This window comes from Vulpes lagopus, chromosome 4, assembly GCF_018345385.1.
Source record: "Vulpes lagopus strain Blue_001 chromosome 4, ASM1834538v1, whole genome shotgun sequence".
NCBI lineage: Eukaryota > Metazoa > Chordata > Mammalia > Carnivora > Canidae > Vulpes > Vulpes lagopus.
Window position 1 is genome coordinate 32,996,845 of NC_054827.1, and position 23,013 is coordinate 33,019,857.

The 23,013-nt window shown below is 39.3% G+C and overlaps 2 protein-coding genes across 2 annotated transcripts in view; one reads left to right on the forward strand and one right to left on the reverse strand.

The window, feature by feature from the left end:
* Positions 1–563: 563 nt before the first annotated feature.
* On the reverse strand, positions 564–5,424 carry TM2D2 (TM2 domain containing 2). The gene is made up of 4 exons (XM_041753599.1): positions 5,093–5,424; positions 4,204–4,291; positions 2,219–2,334; positions 564–1,294 (listed from the first exon to the last, which is right to left on the reverse strand). The coding sequence occupies exons 1-4, from the start codon at positions 5,317–5,319 to the stop codon at positions 1,081–1,083; spliced, it is 645 nt and encodes a 214-aa protein (XP_041609533.1). The 5' UTR covers positions 5,320–5,424; the 3' UTR covers positions 564–1,080.
* A 295-nt stretch (positions 5,425–5,719) lies between these two features.
* ADAM9 (ADAM metallopeptidase domain 9) overlaps positions 5,720–23,013 on the forward strand; it is a 128,979-nt gene continuing 111,685 nt past the window's right edge. Inside the window, exons 1-3 of the mRNA XM_041752908.1 lie at positions 5,720–6,038; positions 16,341–16,438; positions 19,466–19,524. Of these exons, the coding sequence (XP_041608842.1) occupies positions 5,942–6,038; positions 16,341–16,438; positions 19,466–19,524 (254 nt within the window). The 5' untranslated portion in view covers positions 5,720–5,941. The remainder of the gene's footprint in view (positions 6,039–16,340; positions 16,439–19,465; positions 19,525–23,013) is intronic.

Consider the following 23,013-nt stretch of genomic DNA (forward strand, 5'->3'; position numbering starts at 1 on the left):
GGATATTTCCTTTTATTCCCAGTGACTTGGGAATGCAAAAGCTTGGCTGTCTCTTTTTAGCAACTGCTGACTACTGTTGCCCACAGTGAGAGCTTCCAGTACCATGCCTATTTTGATGGAATGTGTTATGTTTGCCCCCATAAATTACATCTTAACTCTACCCATTGCTCAGTAATTCTGTCCTTTAAGTAAGAATCTTTTTTTCCCCCAAAGCTATGAGGCTTTTCACCTTATCTTACATAATTGTGGAGAATTTTAGTTTTAGTTTTACAGTTAGTTGCAGTAGATCTTTCTTACCAGCCTATAACAGACTCTCTAAACTAGTAGATAACTAATTTTCAGATAGGATAGCCAAGATGATAGCTAAACCCAGACACATCTGATTATTGTTGGGCTTTCAAAATATAATTGAAATGAAATTATTGCACAGTATATACTGCCTCTGGAGCATAATGATGTAATAATAGGGTTTATTAATAGAGTGGCTCATTTCAAATGCCCAGCTTTTGGCAAAACAAACAATTTTGAGTCTCATTCTATCTACTGAAAATACCAAACAGCACTCCAGGTTGGGAGAATTTATTCTGCAACTTGAATTCAGAAAGTCAGAATTTCAATGTGTATTAAAATCCATGGCCATTTTACTTCTGCTGAAGATTTTCATTGGTTCAGCTTCATATCTCCTCTGCAGGAAGATTTAAGGTCACAAAAGGCACAAGGCTAAAAATATTCACTGTGTTCATCTTATTGGGTTTACTTGCTCTAAAGTATTGAAGATACAGCAATGTACAGAAATACAGTATGGAAACCCCTCTACAACTTGTAAGTTAGCCATTAGCCTTTATATTTTTTATATAAGGAAAGGTACATACTTGATTCCCAAACACTGTTTGCTTGTCATTTCTAGTCTGCAAGGTGAAATTTGGGTTGTAAACCCAGAGTCCACAGAAACCTTCTTTACCAAACCCATTCCCTCCAAAGAGGGAAAGTAATGGCCAGGTCTGATATCAAGGAAGAGTTTTGAGCCTGTAGAGATGAATTCAGAAGACATGTCTCTCTGGACCATGACAACAGCTGTTCTTAGTAAACAGTGCACCAATTGCTGCCATCACTTGGCATCAGCCCTCCAGTAATAAGCAAAATAAGGTCGACAAACCACCAAATCCCAAGTCCTCCAAGTGTCAACAGCTTCCCTACTGCTGTGCCAGTGTGTCCGAGACAGAAACGGTCCACTCCAAAACATCCCAGGAAGAAAGAGTAGAGTAAAGTGGTTATGAAGTAGTGTCCTGTATATCTAGACAGAAGGAACGAAAAGGAAGATGTTTACCACATGAAAATTAAAACACTTAATGATTAGTGAATTTAACATAAGTGAAAAGATGGTGTAGCAGTTCCTCTGTGGCCTCTTCTCCTCCCCATAAAGAAAATCTCTAATTGGTCTCAAAAGAGTACGACCCAGGACATAGAGGAATACTGAGTTGGATCAGACAAGAAATAATCAAGCACATTTGCTCTGTAGGCATCCTGGGAAGAGTGGAGTCTGGGCCCCCATGTTTCTCCCACACAGGCTCCTTTCCTGAGGCTGCACTTCTGAATGCAGTTCTTTAAAGAAATGTCATCTTTCCTCACATGAACACTAATTTCCATATATTCTTCTATTGTTTTGTGGCAACTAAACATGAGGTTTCTTCAATAAGGATTTGAGTCTTACATTTGCAATTGCTCTAATATTGTCACTAAACACCACGGGCTCCATTAGCAAATGATATGAATATATTCTGTGTCTTCAAGAAAAGTGTACAGAAATGACCCTAATTCTTTTAAAGATAAACTTATTTTCCAGGGGAGAGACCCACACTTTTCATAATAAAACTTTTATTCTTCAAATATTAAGGCTATTTTCACAGGATTTATGTCTATAATAGGAATTTTGGAGCTAGATTATCTGGTCCAACACCTTTATTCTGTAGGTGAGGGACAGTTTCTGGGCTTCCAAAGCACCTTGCTAGTTGATGAATTGAGACATTTAGAACTTATGGCTTCTGGTCTCTTAAGTCCCAGTGCCCTGTTTATAACCACATTGCTCTTGTCCATGGATTATGCACAGTAATAATGTTGCCCCTTTAACACTTAAGATAAAAGTCACATCAAGAGATGACAAAGAAAAGAGCTCTACCCCTAACCAAGTACCGCCTACCCCATTCAAAGTAACACTTACTTTATACAAGGTTTATTCTCTCGTAGGAAGGTCCTAGGACTGGCACACTCAATCCCATCTAGGGCCCGGCATTGGACTGAAGTGTGTTCCACATCACCGTAGGCCTGCCCACCAAACTGTGGCATGACAACCAAAACAAAACAAACAACCTAAACTCACCAAAGCAAGTTATGCAAGATATATCTTTCTATTCACTAATTAAAGGTGACTCAGGATGATAACTGTACTAACAAAGTTGGGTTAAGCTGTGTTCAAGAGCAAGGAATTTAGTGATTCAAGGGATTTTAAATTATTCCACTCTATTTGTACATTGTTTTAAACTGATTTTTCTTCTTTATGACTAGCTTCTCCAATATAATAAAAAATTTATCATCAGTTTCATTAAATACCATTTAGAGTAGATGAACACAATGCTTTAATTATATTTACAGGAAAGAGAACACATTACTGAGCATTTGGCAATGGTCAATGTGGATTAGAGGTCTGTTTTATATGTATTATAAATGAACATAATTAGGTAAGAACTTGAATATCATCTGAATCAGAACTTTTTTTTTTGGTTGTGAATGTGTGATTATCAGATATCTATATTACATTTTTGTAGAAGTTTAAATTTCAGCAAAAAATTTCAGAACAGGACCTCTTACCATTTATGTAACTGAATTCTAGCAGAGAAAGCACAGCTGTACATTCTCCACGGGCACTTTATTAAGTACTTCACTATTATTTTCATTGGTGCATTCCTCAAAGGGGAGGGAGTCGGAAATCATACCTCTCCTGGGATTCAGTGCCTTTATACTGGTCCTCCAGGACTTGTGGGGAAAGTGGCAGTTTGAGTGCCATGACAGGATCAAGTCAGTTTTTAATTAAAATGGGCAAAAGTCGGGGCACCTGCGTGGCTCATTCAGTTGAGCATCTGACTTGATTTCAGCTTAGATTGTGGTCTTCGGGTTGTGGAATCAAGTTCTACCTTCAGGCTCTGCACTTAGCCGGAAGTCTGCTTGATATTCTCTCTCTCCCTCTGACCCCCTCCTCACCCTCACCCCCATCCCACCCTCACCCTCACCCCCCACTGGCTTGCTGTCTCTCAAATAATCTTAAAAAAAAATAAAGTGGGCAAAACTAAGTGATCTCTATACAGTACTTAACTTTAACCTTCAAAACCTTCATTGATAATTATCAATAGAACAAAATCTCATTGTATTGAAAACATTTCTTTATACACGATTATACTAAGAGTTGCCTTTTTGATCTTATTACTTTCAGGTTTATTCCTCTGTCTCTGATTTAGTACAAACAATATTTTCCCATAACTCTCTTATATCTGATTGAATCTTGACTTGCATTGTGCAGCACGAGGAGGAGGTATATGAACTTCACTGGTTGTGGGGAGACTAACTAGGATGTTAATAATGGAACTGAATTGAATGGCTTTTTTTCCATTCCAAGAGGCCATTGTTACCAAAGGCTTCTCCTTGAATACTATAATCTCCTCCAAAGGCATATAGTGAAAGACTCCCATCTGTTTCCTAAGGATATGGTGGAAACTGCTTGCCTCATGAAAAGAAAGATCATCGGCAAAAGGAGCTTTGCCCCAAATGCACGTGTAACAAAGATAGAGCTCAATCCATTATTGGTTTTAGAAAGTGCATAAGCTTTTTTTTTTGTTCTTTTAGGAAAGTGCACGCTTGAAGGAAATGAGGTGACATAATAGCTTTAAATCAGTCAATCTCAATAGCTCAAAGAACCAAAGACAGGTTGGTCTGTGCATTTGGGTAGTTTTGGCACAGACACCACTTCTTCCTGAGGAAATGAAATGTCTTATTCAGTCACTGATGCTGGCCATGCTGCATATTTCCAGTAAGTCATTCTAATGAAGTCTACAAAAAGGTAACTTTGTACCCCTTATACCTTTTTGTAACAGCAGTTAGCCAGTACTATTTCTCTATGGAAGAGTTTTTGTATAAAACAAAATAATAACCCACCTTGAGACAACCATAACCGAGCTCCTGGGATGCAGTTGCATTTCCAACATGATCCACTGGGTCGTCACATTCTATAAATTCATCAGGTCTGTAAATCACCAGTAAGGTCATGACCATCATTCTCATGTTTTTTCCAAAAATGGCTGTTTACATGTATATAATCAAAACAGGCAAGAGACATTTCTTCAAGTTTTCTAGGGTTTTATTCTGACAGTTCCCAAGACAAGAGATGCTGTCAGATTGAAGAAGAGCAGTCAAACAGCCATCCAAATGATCCTTTCATTGGGAGTGTTTCTGGTCCTATTTCTACCTGATTCTCCTTCTCCCATGGCTGTCTCCCTTTCCTAGGTAAAGAGCCACAAGGCTAAGGGGGCGAAACTGAAGCCAAAAGATTCCCAGTTCCCCCTGCATCTCCCAAACGCCTTTTCTTATGGACTAAAAAGAGATGTTAAAAATGACTTGGTTCTGCAACGGTTAGAATATTGCCTTTTTTTTTTTTTTTTTTAAAGAAAGTGCTTGTAGACAAGGTCAAGTAATTTACTCTATTCGTGGCTCATTACTAGCACCTACGATGGATTCTCCTTTGGTCAAAGGGAGCAGCATAGAGAAGGCACAACCTTGTATCCTTCTTCCGGAGACTATGTGATGTCACTCCTCCCTAGTTCTCCTCTTTCGGGATCCCAAAGGATCTGCCACGGACCCGCAAGGTTTTCCCCTGCACATTGGTGAGAGCAGTGAGAAACCTGTCATGACATTTATCTCCCGCGTGCTATCAGGTCCTCAGGTGGAGAGGGTCTGAAAAAATAAAAAGCAGCCTCCCTTCCCCTACCCAACACCCATATATCTCTGGCCCCATCGCCATCTCCGCCTCGACGACCGGGTAGCTTACAGGTAAGAGCAAAGGATGACTGGAGAGTGGGGGTCGCCATATTCCCAGCTCTGAGCGCCGGCAGAGCCCTCCGGGTGGGCGGCGCCAGCGGATGTGAGCTCGGGCTCGGCGGTAGCGTTGTGCGAGTGACTCCGAGAGACACAGTGCAGCAGAAGGAGATTTCCCAGCAGCAAAGCCGCCTGGCCGCACAGAAGTAAGTAACTCACCGGGCAACCACCCAGCACCATCTTCCCGGGGCCAGCAGCAGAGACCCGACCTCAACCACAAAGCCGGGCCCAGCAGAGCGGACCCAAGAAAGTCCTGTCTGGTCAGGCCTCTAAGCGTGGCCCCACCCCCCGCCACCAAACAGCCAATGGACGCGCAGCTCGGCGCTCCGCCCCGCGCCAGCAAGCCAATCAGAAAAGGCTGCGCAGGGGACGGGGCTGCCCTTCACTTCTCCTCGATTCCGCTTCTGGGTCTCGCGCTCCACCTACTTTTCCTAGTGCTTCCTCCAATCAGGTCCTTCTACGCCCAAAGTAGGCGGGCCTGGGAGCAGAAAGGGCGGGGCGTGAACGGCAGTGGGCGGGGCAGCGAGTGTGAAGGGGCGGGGCAGGCTAGTGAGGGTTTTAGCGGCGGGGACTGAAAACCTCTTCTCCCGCCGGCGACTGGATTTTTCTCTACGTCAGCGTAGGGAGCGCGAGGTCGGGAGCGAGCTCGGACCGGAGCCGAGTTGCGTCAGTGCCGAGCGCGTGTTCGTCCCGGGCGCGCGCTTCCCGGGCAGCTCTGGGGCCCCAGCAGGGCTGGGAAATGATGGAGCAGGCGGAGGCAGAGGCGGCCGAGTGCTGAGTGGAACCTGCGGAATCTGCCGCGATGGGATCGGGCGCGGGCTCGCCCTTTGGGGTCTTCCGGCTCCAGTGGCTGCTGTTGTTTGGCACGGTGGGCCCGGTCCTCGGTGGGGCTCGGCCAGGTGGGTGTCCGCCCCTCAGGGACCTCTGAGATTTGTGTTTCCTCGGGCTGGGACGCTCGGAGTTACCCCGTGGTGCCCGGGAGCGGAGGGGCCGGCGGGGGACCGGACCCGGGGTCGGGAGGCGGGGCTGCTCCCGCTGAGTGTGCCCCGCGCTTACACCCGAGCTCGGGGTCCTGGCGGTGTTCTCCTGCCCGGTCCTCTTCCCCCGCCTCCGGCTTGGCACAGCCCTCGCCGCGCGCCCCACCCCCATCTCGCTCCTCGCCGGGTCCCCCAGACTCCCTGGGGGCTTCTCCGGGACTTCGGCTGACCTCAGGGAGTCGGCTGGAAGCCCGGAGTCTGCGTGCCCGCCGAGGGTGTGTTCTTGTTTAAACTGCTTTGAGAAATGGAGCTTGGTTTTGCTTGTAGAGTTAATGTCACTTGGAAAGAGACCGGGGGATGGAACTTTTCCTCCAGGTTATCATAATTTGAAATTTTGACGCTCGTTTTCACAGCGGAGTCACTGGTATGTCCACCGCACTACACTTAGTGATGGAGTAAAGGGGGGTTGCTCGTTTGTCTTGGGCCATTTTGTTGTTGCAGTAAAGAGTATTTCTTTTTGGAAGCCAAGGGCTATGTGTCTCTATCCAAGGAGTCTTTTATCTGCATTTTTACTGGGTTCGTAATGTCGTAAATCCGTAAAAATAATCCCTGCTCTGCTTAGATCATGGGATTATTGTGAGAATTAAATCATTGATGTGAGACCGCTTTTAAATTGTGAAACTTCCTTTGAATGTGTAAGGTATTTATACTGGAGATGCCCAAACGTAATGGAAACAAACTAACACTAGCTTCTTTCTGGAAACAGCTTCGTTTATTTTGGCTCTTGCATTAAATTGTTTACATAGTTCTTATTTTCTTTATTAGATGTGAAGTATGATAGAGAATGAGGGTTTTTACCAAAGGTTGCCTTGAGAGATATTCAAAGGTGATGATAGAAGATTTCAGTGTAGGACTACTGACCTTCAGGAAACTAATTACATTTTTTCGTTTTTTTTTTTTTTTTTTTTTAAATTTAGTAAATTTGTCTCCCAATTGGAATTCTGAAGCTCTAAATACTAAAACTTCATTGAATGGGAAGATACTATATCTTTTCTGGTTAACACTGTTTTTGCTGTGCTTTACATAGATGGTTAACATTTATCAATCTGTAAAGTGAAGTATATTATACATTTGGAGTTTTAGTAATCCATGATTCTTTGTGTTTACAAATATAAATAAGACTGTATTTTTAAAGCTTATGTATTGGATACTTGCATATAGGTGAATGGGATATCCGTATATATATATATATATATATTTTTTTTTTATTTTAAGATTTTGAGACAGGGTGCGAGAGAGAGCATGAGTGGGGGGAAGGGCAGAGGGAGAAGGAAAAGCAGACTGCTGAGTAGAGAGCCAGAAGGGAGCTCCATCCCAGGACCCTGAGATCATGACCTGAGCTGAGGCAGACGCTTAACCAGTTGAGCCACCAGGCACCCCTAGAATATCCTTAGGGTTTTTAACCATGACTTTAACAGTTTCTGGCCAATCCTTCATTTAAGCGTAGGTATGCTTTCGCACTTTAGTCAGCATTTATCGAGTTCCTGTATTCACCATGCTTAATGCTTATGGAAGGGCAAAAGGTGTGCTAAGTCTTTCTGGGAGGTATATAAACCCTTGGGGAGGTTTTACAGTATAAGCAGTATTTGAAGTCATCTACATCAGGGAGTGTTCAAGTCAAAGGATAAGAGTGTGTTCTAAGGAGAAGAAAGTGTTCTTTTGCAAAAGTATGGAGGGATGAAAGCACATGACTTGTTAGGGAATGAAGAGAATGTCTGCAGGTGGTTGTATGAAAGGGGAGGCAAGGAAGAAGCTAAGGTAGGTTAGTACTGGTTGGGTAGAGCCTTCTATTACATGCTAAAGGGTTTGGACTTTACCCAATGGGAAGTTCTTCCGGGAAAAAATGTTTTTAAACATTAAACATATGACACAGGCTCCTGGATGGCTCAGTTGGTTAAGCGCCTGCCTTCGGCTCAGATCATGATCCTGGCTTAGGTCATGATCCTGGGGTCCTGAGATCGAGTCCCACATTGGGGCTTCCCTGCTCTGTGGGAAGCCTGGTTCTCCCTCTCCTCCCCTCTCATGCTGTCTCTCGCTATCTCTGTCACTATCTGTATGTCTCTCTCTCAAACAAATAAAATCTTAAAACAAAAGAAAATAAAGGTATGACATAACTAGATTTTTGATTAAGGTAATTGGCAAAGCAGTGGAGGACAGAATACAGGAGGGAGAGACTGGAGGCTGGGAGAGACCAGTTGAGAGGCTTTTGTAATAGTGAGCAGTGAGTCAACTCATGTTTCTCTAGGGGAATGTTCCTCCAAAATCAGCTGACTAAATTTTTGCAATACAGGATGTTTAAAACATGCACTGAAACATTTTCTGCTAATGAGCAGGAATTTGAGGACTCAATAAGTACTATCCACACATTAGTTACACTAGAAGTTGAATAGGTTTTGGTAGGCTCTTTACTACCACTTATAACACTGTCTCAAAGAGGAAATGCAGTATAAATTCCAAAGGGCTGACACTTACAGTAAACTTAAAAAACCCCAGCAAACTGAGACTGACAAAGGTAACTTTATATCATTGTGGAAAAAATAACAAAGGGAATTGGGCATGAAACCTTTTCAGATTTTCTCTTTTAAGGTAGTGAATTATGATGCAGACCTAGGTTTATTTTCTTTCTTTCTTTCTTTCTTTCTTTCTTTCTTTCTTTCTTTCTTTCTTTCTTCTTTCTTTCTTTCTTTCTTTCTTTCTTTCTTTCTTTCTTCTTTCCTTTTTTTAAGACTAGTCTTCTAAAGACATTGAGTTTTAAAGCTTACTCATGGTGAATCACTATAAAACAAATATGTAGTAAGAGCTTAAGTCCATACTAATTCTTGGGTGCCAGCAAATTATTTGAATTTGATATCTTTGTGTTTTGCTGTATAGTACAATGTAGTCTTCTAAGTTTTAAGGTAGTTTGGCTTTCAACTTCTAAGTGAAAAATAAAACATAATTAAAATATATACAAAACAAGTCACTGAATTCAAGACAGTTTTCAAAAAGAATTTTAAATTTTATTTCACCAAAGTTGACTTTATATTTGTTTTTTTGTTAAAAATCCTGGTTTATTATAGAATTTCCCTGGAGATGGAAGTCTAAGTAACTGAAAGCTTTTTCTTGGAATGTGCACAACCTCAAATATATGACATGGATAGCCTCATGATATTTTTTTCCTTTTGATATGTAGTATATCTCAGATTCTTGGAGTTATGCCATCCTTTGACTCAGTGTAATAGGACTGCCTCAAAAATAAGTCTGGTCCTCTTAGTATCACTTTGAATTGTACAGTCTTTTTTGTATGTTGAAATTATTCTAGTTTATTTCTCATTTTGTGACACTGTTATTTTTGTCAAACCATTTTTCTGAAGTGATCACATGTGGGATACTGATTGAATCAGAACTGTTAAGAGTGAGCTAGGAAATCTGAAAAGTTCATTTAATTTGGTCAGTTGTTAAATATACAATTGTTTTGTATTTGTTTATGTTTATCTTAATATAAGAATTAGAGTATTTTAGTTTATAATAAGTAGACATGATGCCACTGCCAGATATTTGTCATACTGTAGGATAGTGTATGGGAAATGCCTTTTTTTTCCTTTGGCACATTTTTCTTTTAATGAGATTTTTCATGGTTTAACTCATTTTAGGAGGTCCCCCCCTTCCCTTTAAAGGAGCTCCTTAGAACCCTCATGCAATCACTTGCCATCAGGGAAATACAAATCAAAACCACAATGAGATACCACCTCACACCAGTGAGAATGGGGAAAATTAACAAGGCAGGAAACAACAAATGTTGGAGAGGATGCGGAGAAAAGGGAACCCTCTTACACTGTTGGTGGGAATGTGAACTGGTGCAGCCACTCTGGAAAACTTTGTGGAGGTTCCTCAAAGAGTTAAAAATAGACCTGCCCTACGACCCAGCAATTGCACTGTTGGGGATTTACCCCAAAGATGCAGATGCAATGAAACGTCGGGACACCTGCACCCCGATGTTTCTATCAGCAATGGCCACAATAGCCAAACTGTGGAAGGAGCCTCGGTGTCCATCGAAAGATGAATGGATAAAGAAGATGTGGTTTATGTATACAATGGAATATTACTCAGCCTTTAGAAATGACAAATACCCACCATTTGCTTCAACGTGGATGGAACTGGAGGGTATTATGCTGAGTGAAATAAGTCAATTGGAGAAGGACAAACAGTGTATGTTCTCATTCATTTGGGGAATATGAATAATAGTGAAAGGGAATATAAAGGAAGGGAAAAGAAATGTTGGGAAATATCAGGAAGGGAGACAGAACATAAAGACTCTGAACTCGGGGAAACGAACTAGGGGTGGTGGAAGGGGAGGAGGGCGGGTGTTGGAGGGGAATGGGTGACGGGCACTGAGGTGGACACTTGACGGGATGAGCACTGGGTGTTTTTCTGTATGTTGGTAAATTGAACACCAATAAAAATTAATAAAAAAAAAAAAAAAGAAAAGAACCCTCATGCAAGTACACCCCTGGAAAACCTGCTCCATTGGCTTCACTGATACATTAGAATCCTGTTGTTAATAGAAGCTGTGATCCCAGCTACCTGAGAGGGGTGGCTAAGCAGTCTATGGCAGAGCCATACAATGAAATAGAGCATTGCCATTAAAATGACAAATGCGTGAACCATGTGGATTTCTGGAGAATTGATATAAAAGATATTAATCATAAAAATAAAGCTCAATTCAGATTGTACATGATAAATAACAATTAGGAGATCTGTTATGTATGGCTGTAAAGATAAGTCATTTATTCAACATGTAGTCATTGAAACTTAACTGTACCAGGGCAGGAAACACATGATCCATAAGATATATATATATATAGACACACTTATAAGGTATCGTCCTTTGTCTCAAGAAACTGAAATTCCTTGCTAGAAGAACTTAAGTTCTCAAGGGCATTAAATCTTATAAGTGGTTTGGTGGTTTTCCCAAAGGGGCGCTTAAAAAAATGAACAACAGCAAAAGCTCTATTTCTTTTTAAATATGAATAGAGGTAAATGTAAAAAAAAATTATAACACTCAAAAAATGTAAGAAGGTAGGACATAGCAGTGGAAATTATAATTATTTTTGAATATGCTTATTAATAAATGATATGTATTTATTTGGGATTGACCTTGTGAATGCAATGGAACTATGTGGTTCAAAGTAACAGGGTTTTATGGATCTAATTGCAATAATTTCTCTTTTAAAATAATTCGGGCAACAAAATTATTTTATTCATGCTGTATGTGGAATTCAGTTTATCTTCTATAGTGAAAGTATTTAAAGGTGGCTAATTGTTTACATAGTAGGCAGGAAGGAAAGGAGAAAAGCCCATGGCTGAGAGTTCACATTTGTTTGCTTTGCAATTAAGTAGAGTTCTTTTAACTTGTTTCCTTCTACTCTAGTTACTATTATGAAACATGTACTTAAACTTTCTCCAAACACAGTTTATGAAAAGATCTAAGGAGTTAGAGGAAGAAAGAAGTGCAGCTAACACCCTTTCCTTTCTTTCGTGAAGTTGAAGACTCTTTAAGTTTCATGTTTCAGCTCTTATTTTTATCTCCAGCCCATGTTTCCTAGTAATGTGATTTTTGATGGTGTGCTTATTTTGTCAAATCTAAAATCACAAATTTGTATTCTCTGTCTAGTTGACTGTACTAAGATTTTAATTTTCATTGTGAACCATATCTGTAGTGGTTTTCAACTGGGGGCAATGTTGCCCCCAGAAGATACCTGGGGGATATTTTTAGTTGTCACACTGATAATTCTTCTGGCATCTAGTGGGTAGAAGCCATGAATGCTACCCTGCATTGCAGAAGGCAGCCCCCCACAGCAAAGAATTTTCTGACCCCAAATGTCAGCAGTGCTGAGGCTGAAGCCTTATACAAATAATGTGCATGTAATGTACTTCCTTTCTAGTAAAATGGGAAACATGTTATTTAGTTCCCATGAGAAGGTTGCTATTATTTGGAATTAAAAAAAAAAGGGAATTTGGGAGAAAATATGTATATTTCTTATGATGTTCAAGAACTCCCTTTGGCACTCAGAAATATCCTTGGATTTTATTTTATTTTTTAAAAAGATTTTATTTATTTATTTATGAGAGAGAGAGGCAGAGACACAGGCAGAGGGAGAAGCAGGCTCCATGTAGGGAGCCCAACATGGGACTCTATCCTCGGTCTCCAGGACCACACCCTGGGCTGAATGCTGCGCTAAACCGCTGAGCCACCGGGGCCGCCCAGATCCTTGGATTTTAAAACCAAGAAGTCAAGATTGGAATAACGGCTTGACATACAGAGGTTATTTTTGGGTGCTATAATTTTGAAGATCTTATTAAAAATAAATGATTGTGTTGTTTTTCTCTTTTAAAATGAGAAAAACAGAATATTGTTGTACCTTATTTTCCTATATCTTATTTTATTTTCCTATATTGGATTGTTATTCCTATTTTCCTATATTGAATTGTTATTCTTTACTAACAGTCTCACAGAAAAGATCCATGGTTTCAGACCCTGCCTGAAACTAGCTGTATAACACTATAAAGTCATTTAATGTTTCAATTTGAAAGCTCTTTAAATACCTGTCTGCCCAATTGTAGTTCTCTTTTCTGAGACATGTCTTTTTCTCTATGATGTTTCTTTTGAGTTGTGATTAAAAAAACTTGACTTGTTTAGCTTCTAGTGTTAATCGTTGCCTGAACCTGTTCGTGTATATATCCTTGACTATAATGATTTATTTAAGAAGCTTTTTAGCTTGAAATAATTCTAGAGTCACAGGAAATTGCAAATCAGTGTACACAATGATTTACTTTTTGTCACACAAAGCGTCTAATCTCTTACCCGCTAAAAGAATTTTATTCCTGTCAACTGTTTGCACTACTTGGGACAGAACAGGAACTTGCAAAAAACTCAGACCACCTGGAGCACCAAAGGCAATAAGGCATTTCTCTAGTCCAGCTTGCAGGTGACTGCCCGTGATCAGGAAGCCAGAAGCCGCAAGCTAGCTCCAGGACCCAATTTATAGCAGGTGTGCTCCTACAAAAACCAGAGCAGACCAGTCAGAGCCAAATAGATCCCAGCTCTGATCTATTGCCGACTTTTCTCCTCAATGTAATGCTAAAAATTATGCCCAGAGGTGGAAACTAACATGCAAATAAAACCTACCTCAGGTGTGCCTGTGGGCCCAACTTCCTGTGTTTCCCTGACCCTACATGCCTGGATGTCACTCCTTTCCTGCCTCAGCCACTTTTAAAACTTTCCCTGGCCATTGTTCAGGGAGCCAGGCCAAGGACGCTTTGCTTTATGCTATCTGCCTTTTGCTCCAGCAGAAGCCCCTGATAAAAGCCTTGCATGAAAATTCCTGTTTGGCTTCTTGTCAGTTTCTGTTGCCCAGAGAGCCCAAGAGTCTGTTCTGTAACATCACAGTGCCTGTCCTAGTAGTTGAACAGATTATCATGATCCAGAGTAAAATTAAGGTAATATTGAAACTTGTATTTTTAAGAATTTGAAAACAACAAAGATCATTGGAAGGTTTATTCTGGTTGAAAGAGTAGTCCTGTTTCCAGTTAAAATGGGATTAAGGATACTCTATTGAGTGATTTAAAGCCTGTATCTATTAGGGCCATGGATTTCTTTTGACACGGTTCCCAATTAACAACTCCAAATATCTGAATAATATTTTAGCATAATATGTTGTAAATATGCCTTGGATCAGACCATGGTCACTTTTGTGAGTAATGGAGTCCTTTCTGAGGTTTTTATTTAATGACTAAAAGCCACACTTAGGTAGTATAATATGCCATATTATAAAGACATAATGGGTTTAAAACTGAGTAATGAGTTTGAAAATTGTAGTATGATATATATTGTATTGGATAGGATACAATTTGTTTTCCTAATATATCTTTTAAAATCCCAAACTAGATGAGATTATAGACATTTTTTTAATCTACAATGATATCTTGGAGAAAGTTAGCTGAAAATGCTTCATTTTAATCTGTATTTGAGAAATCTGAGGGACATAAACAATGAATGAGTGAATGAGCACACAGGTTGGCACCAAAGGAGGAGAGTGGGAGTTGGGAGACAGAGCAAGAAGGAATGGTAGTCTTCTAGGTGTAAGGTTAGTAAGGCTAATGAAAAGGAAGGAGCTTTGGGAGATGCTAGATAATCAGTACTTTAAATGGTTATGCTTTTTTATTGAAGGACTACTATTTTTTTCCTCCTTATAATTTCAAAAGTAAGATTATAAATTATTCATTGTAAAAACATTTGAACAATACAGACATAGTAGGGGGTACAGGAAATAAGTCCCAAGTCCTTATCTCAGTGCTCCATATCTTTCTCTGTCTGTTTATATCTAAACCACATTCTGGAGGCTTAACACTAGCATACACAAACAGAAAGACTGAGGGAAGAACAGACACATTCTTCACTCAGTGGATCAGTGTATGAGATAATTTCATCAAGTGGAATTTTTTCCACAAATAAATACCCAAAAGGGGGTAGGAAGGGAAGAGGGACTTCCATAAGTTAGAGACTTATAAATGCATGGACCTGTTGGGATCCTAATTCAACAAAACAATGGAGAAAAAAAACAAATTCTGAAATAATCAGGGAATTTTGATGATCCCGAGAAATTATTGTTAGTATTTTTTATGTGTAATAACCATACCGTGGATAAGGTTTCTTTTTAAAGGATAAGGTTCCTTGTGTCTTAGACATTGGTTCAGAATATTCACGGACAAAATTATATGATGCCTAGGATTTGCATCAAAATAATCCAGTGTGTGTTTGAGGGAGGAGATATGTATGAAATTACGTTGAAGTTGGTAATGGGGACACATGGGTTCATTAGTCTTCTCTCTGCTGTTGTGTATGTTTAAACTTTTCTATAATACAAATGTTTTAAAGTAGTTACCTGTAGGGAGTGGGATGAAGGAGAGACTTTTACTTTTCACTTTAATCAACCTGCAGTATAGCATTTATGAAATATATTGTATTGCATATATGTAGGACTTTAAAATGTTAGAAGTAAACATATAAGTATCATAAGTAAATGTACCAAACTTGTTTGAAGGATTATCACAATGGAATAGATCCACTGAGTGAAAAATGTGTCTTTTCTTCCCTCAATCTTCCTGTTTGTGTGTGCTAGTCTTAAGCCTCCTCATACTGAATACTGTTTAGATATATACAGACATATAGAGATACGGAATTTTCATCCATGGTCCTTAGGTGGTTACTGACCACCTACTTCATCAAGTTCACTGCCAAAATTGGCATGCCATCAGCAATGATGCTGTAAGAGATACTGTGTTGGGTGTATTGAGAGACTTTTTTTAAAAATTAAAAAAAAAATTTTTTTTATTGAGAGACTTTGTATAAAAGTCTCTAATGTTTTCCTAAGGGATTTACTGGAGCAATTTTGATTATACTCCATTTTTGCTCACATGAGGACTTTGGAACCCAAGCTCCACTTAGATATGATTCCACTGAACAGGATTGGATTGGGAGTATTTCTGCATGATTGTTTTGAGTTCTTCACTGTTAATAAATTTTATCAGAAGTTTTTGTTTATAGGACACATTAGTGGCAGGAATATATTTTAATTGCTACATTGGTACATGTGTATTTATTAGAGTTAATCTATGAGGCATTGAAAGCAACATATCTCTCTGATTGTCTTTGTTTCATAAGTGTTCCAATACCATCACAAGGAGTGTCAGTCATGGGTGAGGATGGAAAATGGGAGATGAGTGCACAGTGCTAGGCTCCACATGCCTTCTTCCCATTTCCCCACCCAAGCATGTCTTTTTTTCTTCTTCTTCTGTATATACCTTAAGATTTAAGAAAAAGGGTTAATGAAGTTTATAGCAAAAAATTGTTTGAAAATGATTGCTGTGTTTAATACTGTGAAGATTTACATCCTTTCTAAGGCAGTATATTTTCCCTTTCATACTTATTGGGTATATTGCTTCTTTTTGTGTAAATTTACGTCTACATATGTAAAAAATATATATACATACATACATGTATATGAATGTCACATGATTTTTCTGTGATTTGGACACTCAGCTTTTGATTTCCATTACATTTTGGTACCATTTGGTTTTTCACATTCACTTGTTATATAATGTTTATTATTCCCTTTTCTGTAGGCTTTCAACAGACCTCACATCTCTCTTCTTATGAAATTATAACTCCTTGGAGATTAACTAGAGAACGAAGAGAAGCCCCTAGGCCCAATTCAGAACAGGCAAGTTATCTTTTGAAAAGAATGTATGTATTTAGATTTTACTTTTCTTTAAAAGATGACTGTCATTTTCAGCAGGGATTGTGTTGGCCAGTGAAGAGCACACCACCATATATATGGTGCATTATTCTAGTAAGTGATATATTGATCATTATCTTATTTATTTATTTATTTATTTATTTATTTATTTATTTATTTATTTATTTATGATAGTCACACACAGAGAAAGAGAGAGAGAGAGAGAGAGGCAGAGACACAGGCAGAGGGAGAAGCAGGCTCCATGCACCGGGAGCCCGATGTGGGACTCGATCCCGGGTCCCCAGGATCGCGCCCTGGGCCAAAGGCAGGTGCCAAACCACTGTGCCATCCAGGGATCCCGATCATTAGCTTTTTTAAAAAAAGACGAATAGTTACCTTGATACATAACAGAATGAGATAGTTAAATAAAATTCTATGGCCAGGATAGGATGCTGATTATATAGATTTCTAACCTTTTTCTCACTGGTGAAGGTTACAGTGGTCTTTTCATAATAATAAAAATTAATCTCTCTTAGTTTATGATAGGTAGAATACATCATACTATATCTTTACAGACTCTGGAAAATAATACTGTGTTATATGTATATATTTCACATATGGGAATGTTTATTCAAAAGTGAGTTCTATCTCCATATCAGAAAAAACATTATTGTGCTGTTAATGGGGTAACCAATGCACAAAAATTATTTTTTATACTATTTTTTCCTACTGTAAAGTTCAGAAATAATACATTTGGAATTTAATTGATTTTGCAAACTCTTCAACTTTATGGAAGTATAATTTAACTTTATTATAATTTAACAGTAACAGGTAATGAAGGATAGAATTTAGCTTATTATTGTTGAACTGCTGGTATATCCATAAATAGAAGGCTGCTTGTACATTGTGTAGGGAGGGCCTTGGAAAAAGAACACTGGAGTTTAGAGTTGGGAGCTTTTAATTTAGCCCTCCCTCTGAGTACTGCCACTAGTCGGGTAGATCATTCAACTCTAGTTCTTCTCTATAAGTAAGGAATAAATGGCCTTACAATATATAATTCTTCCTTGGTTTTGTTTTGAACTGGACATTCTACCATTTGATTATGTTTTGCCTTAGAATAGAATGAATGTGTACTTGCTTCATTATTTTCCTCCTTTTCTTCACTTTTTAGCACAGGGACTATGCTTTCTACTTTATTGTGTCTGTGACTTTATCTGCATCAGTGTTGTATCAAAAATGTATGTGATCATAATAAATGTTATTCATGTGCCCTGATAAATATTTGGAGAAGTTGAAGCAGTTTGGGCACTGGAGACATGGCAGTGAACAAAACATAAAATTCATGTTCTTATGGAGTTTTCCATTCTAGTGGGATGGCGATGGGGGGAGGAGACAATAGACAAATATTATAGATTAATAATATAGTTTACTTACAGTTCTTGAGAAAATTATACCAGGAAGGTGGATAGTAAGTGCTGGAAGTGAGGGTAGGCGTGGGGTTAGAGGGTTTGTAGTTTTAATAAGGCAGACTGGGAAAGCCTTATTGAGAAGCTGACCCTTCTGTAAAGACCAGAAGCAGGGGAATGAGCAATCCAGGCAGATATTTGGGGAAGGAATATAGTATCACAAAACAATTCTCAGACTCTTCAGAATTCTTCTCAGATCATATGACAGTGGTGCTTTTATATCCTATGATTGGCCACGGTCAAAAAGGATAGAACAGCACATGCCAAAACTGACAATGGAAGGGGCTTGGTGGTGGTGGTTTTCTTTCCTTTCTTTTGTTTTTTTTTAATTTTGATTATTTTCTTATTGAAGTACAATTAACATACAATGTTATATTAGTTTCAGATGTACAGTATAATGAGTCAGTAGTTCTCTGCCTATACTCACCATGATGAATGAAATCACCAAACAATATTATTACCACCTTATTGACTCTATTCCCTATGCTGTACTTCTCATCTCCATTGTCTTACTTATTTTGTCACTGGAAGGTTGTACCTAGGAGCTTGGTATTTTTGATGCCTACGTTGAGATCAAGGTAGATCACAGCTCACACTCAGGTTGTGGAAATAGAGCACCAGGATTTGTCACTTTGTGGAGGTGTTAGAAGTGGGCTTTTAGTGAGCCCTAGAAGAAGGGATCATACTATTCCTTGGCAAAATGTTACCCTAGAGTCCAGAAACAGTAAGGAAAATCAGAGGATGCTTCTGATATTATTTATTTAGTTCCTCTATGACTTTTTCTTTTATTAGAGTTAAGGCAGAGTGGAATCTCATAGTTCTAGTGATCACATTAAGTGCTTCTGACTAATGAAGTGGTGAGTTGCTGGGGATGTTGTTTTGGGTAGAGAAGAGGGGCCCATGAACTTGAGAGTAAGTGCAGATTATTTTACCTCAATTCATTGACTCAAATACTGTCAGTTGTAAGGCACACCATCATATAATACACCACTAACAAGGAAAGAAACAGAGTCCTGTTCGACTGCTGGGCCTCTGTATGATGCATCCTGATTTCAGAGATGTTCATTTGAAGGGGATAAATTTCATCAGAAGTGATGAAATGTGGTAAGCTGTGTGAAGATATGAAATCATGAGTGCATGAATTTCAACTTTTTGGGTAATGAACTAGAGACAGTCTCTTGAAACTAAGAAATTCATTTCACTTAAACAAAAGGAAGAATTACTTTACACTGTAGGTAGTACATGGCCAGATTTCACAGAAATAATTCCTGAAGTTATAGCTGAAATATAAATGAATTTAAGGAGAGTTTAGATGGACATCAGATGATTTCTGCAATAGGTTATTTAAAGGAAGGTTGGGATGACTAGAGTATCTTTTTATTATTTAAAAGTAGTTACAAGGTTCTGTAAAACAATTTCAGTTGGTGCCAAATGATTTTATTTAGGATGGAATTTCCAGTGTCTTATAAAATACCAGTTGTTGAAAAGTAATTTATAAGATGGTATTTTATTGTTTTTTTTTTTTTTTTTCCTTCTCTGCATTTAGGTGTCTTATATCATTCAAGCTGAAGGAAAAGAGCATATTATTCACTTGGAAAGGAACAAGTAAGAAATTTAATTTTCTTTGGCTTTTTGGTAGTTTGTTTAAAAAATAGTATGTTTTTAAAGATAGTAAGCTTTAAGTTGTTTATTTAAATAGTCTACTTAGCTAGATATTATTCAGTAGATTAATAAAAAGGTGAGAAAAACGAGAGTAGTAGTATGGAAAAGCCATACTATTTTGGGTTTCGATTAATATTAGAACAAGGAAAAATATATTAAAGTCAAAGAAAGTTGTATTTCAGAAGAAAACTTTTTAACTGTGATCAGCCCAAGGAACAACTGAACAGGGACAAAGAAATCTTTAATAGTTATGCCAATCTGCTACTACTGCCGTTTCAAAATACCACAGACTTAAAAAAAAGGAAGTTTATTTTCTCACAGTTCTGGAGACCAGAAGTCCAAGATCAAGGGGCCAGCTGGGCTGGTGTCTGGAGGGTCTCTCCCCTTGAGTTGCAGATGGCCATCTTCTCATGCTGTGCTCACACGCTTTCTTGGTATGGGTGGGGGTGGGGGCTGTGGAAGGAGCAAGCTCTCTGATATGTCTTGCATAGGGACACCAATCTTGTCAGCTGAGGACCTCACCCTTATGACCTTTTTCGACCGTAATCACTTCCTTAGTAGCTCCATTTCCAAATATAGCCACATTGGCTATGAGGGCTTCAACATATGAGGTTTTTCTGCAAAGGTTGAGAGTAGGGAGAGGGGACATAAGAGTAGTCTCTTACCTCTCTCTTTTAATCCTTTCTCCACATTTTGATATGTTTTCACATGATCCCACTTTGGTAATCTGTATTCTTTGGCTGCCTTTTTTTTTTTTTTTTTAATATTTTATTTATTGATTCATGAGCGAGAGAGGGAGGGAGGCAGAGAGGCAGAGACACAGGCAGAAGGAGAAGCAGGCTCCATGCAGGGAGCCTGATGTGGGACTCGATCCCGGGTCTCCAGGATCACACCCTGGGCTGAAGGCGGCGCTAAACCGCTGCACCATCAGGGCTGCCCTGGCTGCCTTTTTGAAATGCCGAGTTTGTAACCATGGTGAGTCTCCATCATCTACTTTCCTGTGGCGTGTCTCTCCCCTTTCCTTTTCCTTTCTTTCTTTTCTTTCTTTTCTTTCTTTTCTTTTCTTTTCTTTTCTTTTCTTTTCTTTTCTTTTCTTTTCTTTTCTTTTCTTTTCTTTTTTCTTTTCTTTTCTTCTTTCTTTCTTTCTTTCTTTCTTTCTTTCTTTCTTTCTTTCTTTCTTTCTTCTTTCTTTCTTTCTCTTCTTAGATTTATTTATTTCTTTTAGAGAGGGAGAGAGAGAGAGAGAGCATGCCTAAGCTTGAGGGGCAGAGGGAGAAGGAGAGAGTCTCCAGCAGACTCCATGCTGTGTGCCGAGCCTAATGTGGGGCTCGATCTCATGACTCTGAGATCATAACCTAAGCCAAAACCAAGAGTCACACACTTAACTGACTGAGCTACCCAGGCTTCCCCCTTTCCCTTTTCTTATACAGCAAAACTTCCAATATCTTTAGTGAAAGATCCTAGGGAAAGAGCCACCTAATAAGCCCATTTACAATGAGGTGTGAATGAGGGGATGTAAAGTGTTTCTAAGGAAGCATCGGCCTGGAACCACTCAGCAGCCTCTGAGAGTTTTTGTCAGACATGCAAATTCACCGGACTAACCCTAGAATGAACCAGAATTTTGGAAGGTGTCATAGCAACCTGTGTTTTAACAAGCTTTCCAGATGAGTTTTGTTCATCCTCAAGTTTGAGGAAAACTTTACCTAGAAGAGGATGTTAACCCAAAGGATTTGAATTGCTCTGGCAGAATTTCAGGCAGTGCAGCAGATATTGTCAGACAGACTTTCTGAAGCCTTCTACTGTATTTGATGGACATTAGCATTTATTGAACATTTTCTATATTCCAGGCACTGTATTAGGTACTTTTAGGTATATTATTTATTTAATTCTCACAAAACTCCTGAAGGATCTTGCTTCACTATAACGTAATAATGTCTATATGTAAAAAATATCTAATTGGGGATCCCTGGGTGGCTTAGTGGTTTAGCACCTGCCTTTGGCCCAGGGCGTGATCCTGGGGTCCCAGGATTGAGTCCCACATTGGGCTCCCTGCATGGAGCTTGTTTCTCCCTCTGCCTGTGTCTCTGCCTCTCTTTCTCTGTCTTTCATGAATAAATAAATAAATAAAATCTTTAAAAAAATATCTAGTAAGTCTAAATATTTTCTTCTCTTTCTTTCTGTAGGAGATGTAAATTAATTAAAATTATGTCAATAAAATAATACAGTTGATCCTTGAACAATATGAATTTGAACCAATGAGTCAACTTATAGGTGGATTCTTTTCAGTAAATATATGTACAATACTGTAGATGTATTTTCGTTTCCTTATCATTTCCTTTTTTTTTTTTTTTTTTTTGAGACAAAGTGCTAGCACAGGATGGGGAGGGTGGGGAGAGTGGTAGAGGGAGAGGGAGAGAGCAAAGGCAGGTTCTCTTAGGCAGGTTCTCTGCCCAATGTGGAGCTCACCATGGGCCTCAAATCTTACAACCCTGAGATCATGACCTGAGCTGAAATCCAAAGTCGGACACTTAACTGACTGAACCACCCAGGTACCACCTTATGATTTTCTTGGTGACATTTTCTTTGGCTTACTTTATTGTAAGGATATAGTATATGATACATACAATGTGTAAAATGTGTGTTAATTGGCCACTATGTAAGGCTTCTGGTCAACAGTGGGCTGTTAGTAGTTAAGTTTTTGGGGAATCAAAAGTTATATCTGGGTTTTTTCTCCAATTCCTGCTGACTTTCTGCTGGGCCCGTTTCCTTTCCCTTATTGGCATAATTTTGCCAAAGGTAATTTGGAACTTCGTTGTCCTCTTTGGGAAACTTGAGATCTTCCCATCTTGACTCCCGATACCTCTGCTTCTGCTCTTTCTTCCTCCTCTTATCACCTTCAGTCTTCCCTCTAGTTTCTTTGAATTCTTTGAGATGTACCTCTTCCAGCCCCTGCTACCTCCAACCCTCTGTCCACCCTGTTGACCTTTCCTTTCCCATTTCAGCCCCTCTGCTTTCTATAGCCCCTGGAATTGTAGGCACCTCGGCCTCCACTGGGGCCTCTCAAGGGAGCCGGGCACCCCTGAAAGCAGCTCTCTGAGGCTCAGAAGAGGAAAAAAACGCTATTTGGAATAGAGTTGGACAGTTTGTCTACTCATGGACTTTGGAAATGTCCAAACAGCGCTTAGATGTCTCCTCAGTCACTCCCCTAAAATGTAATCCATTTCCTTCATAAGAGTCATAGCACAGAAACAAAAAGAAAATTAAAGTCTCCACAGTTACTGGTAGGCGGGTCACCTCAACTTGGTCCATTTGCCACAAACATAATTCGGATGAAAATGCAAGGTGGAGATAAACCAGTGAGATCATATTACTGTTTTACTGACTTATGGCTAAAATTTTGGAATGGAAGCTATAAGATTCTATTTGTATGTG

Coding starts and splice junctions, on each gene's coding strand:
- TM2D2 (XM_041753599.1), bottom strand. CDS start 5,319: ATGGTGCTGGGTGGTTGCCCGGTGAGTTACTTACTTCTGTGCGGCCAG. Junction 4,292..5,092: donor GTCATCCTTTGCTCTTACCT/GTAAGCTACCCG, acceptor GGTGATTTACAG/ACCTGATGAATTTATAGAAT. Junction 2,335..4,203: donor TCGGTTATGGTTGTCTCAAG/GTGGGTTATTAT, acceptor GTCATGCCACAG/TTTGGTGGGCAGGCCTACGG.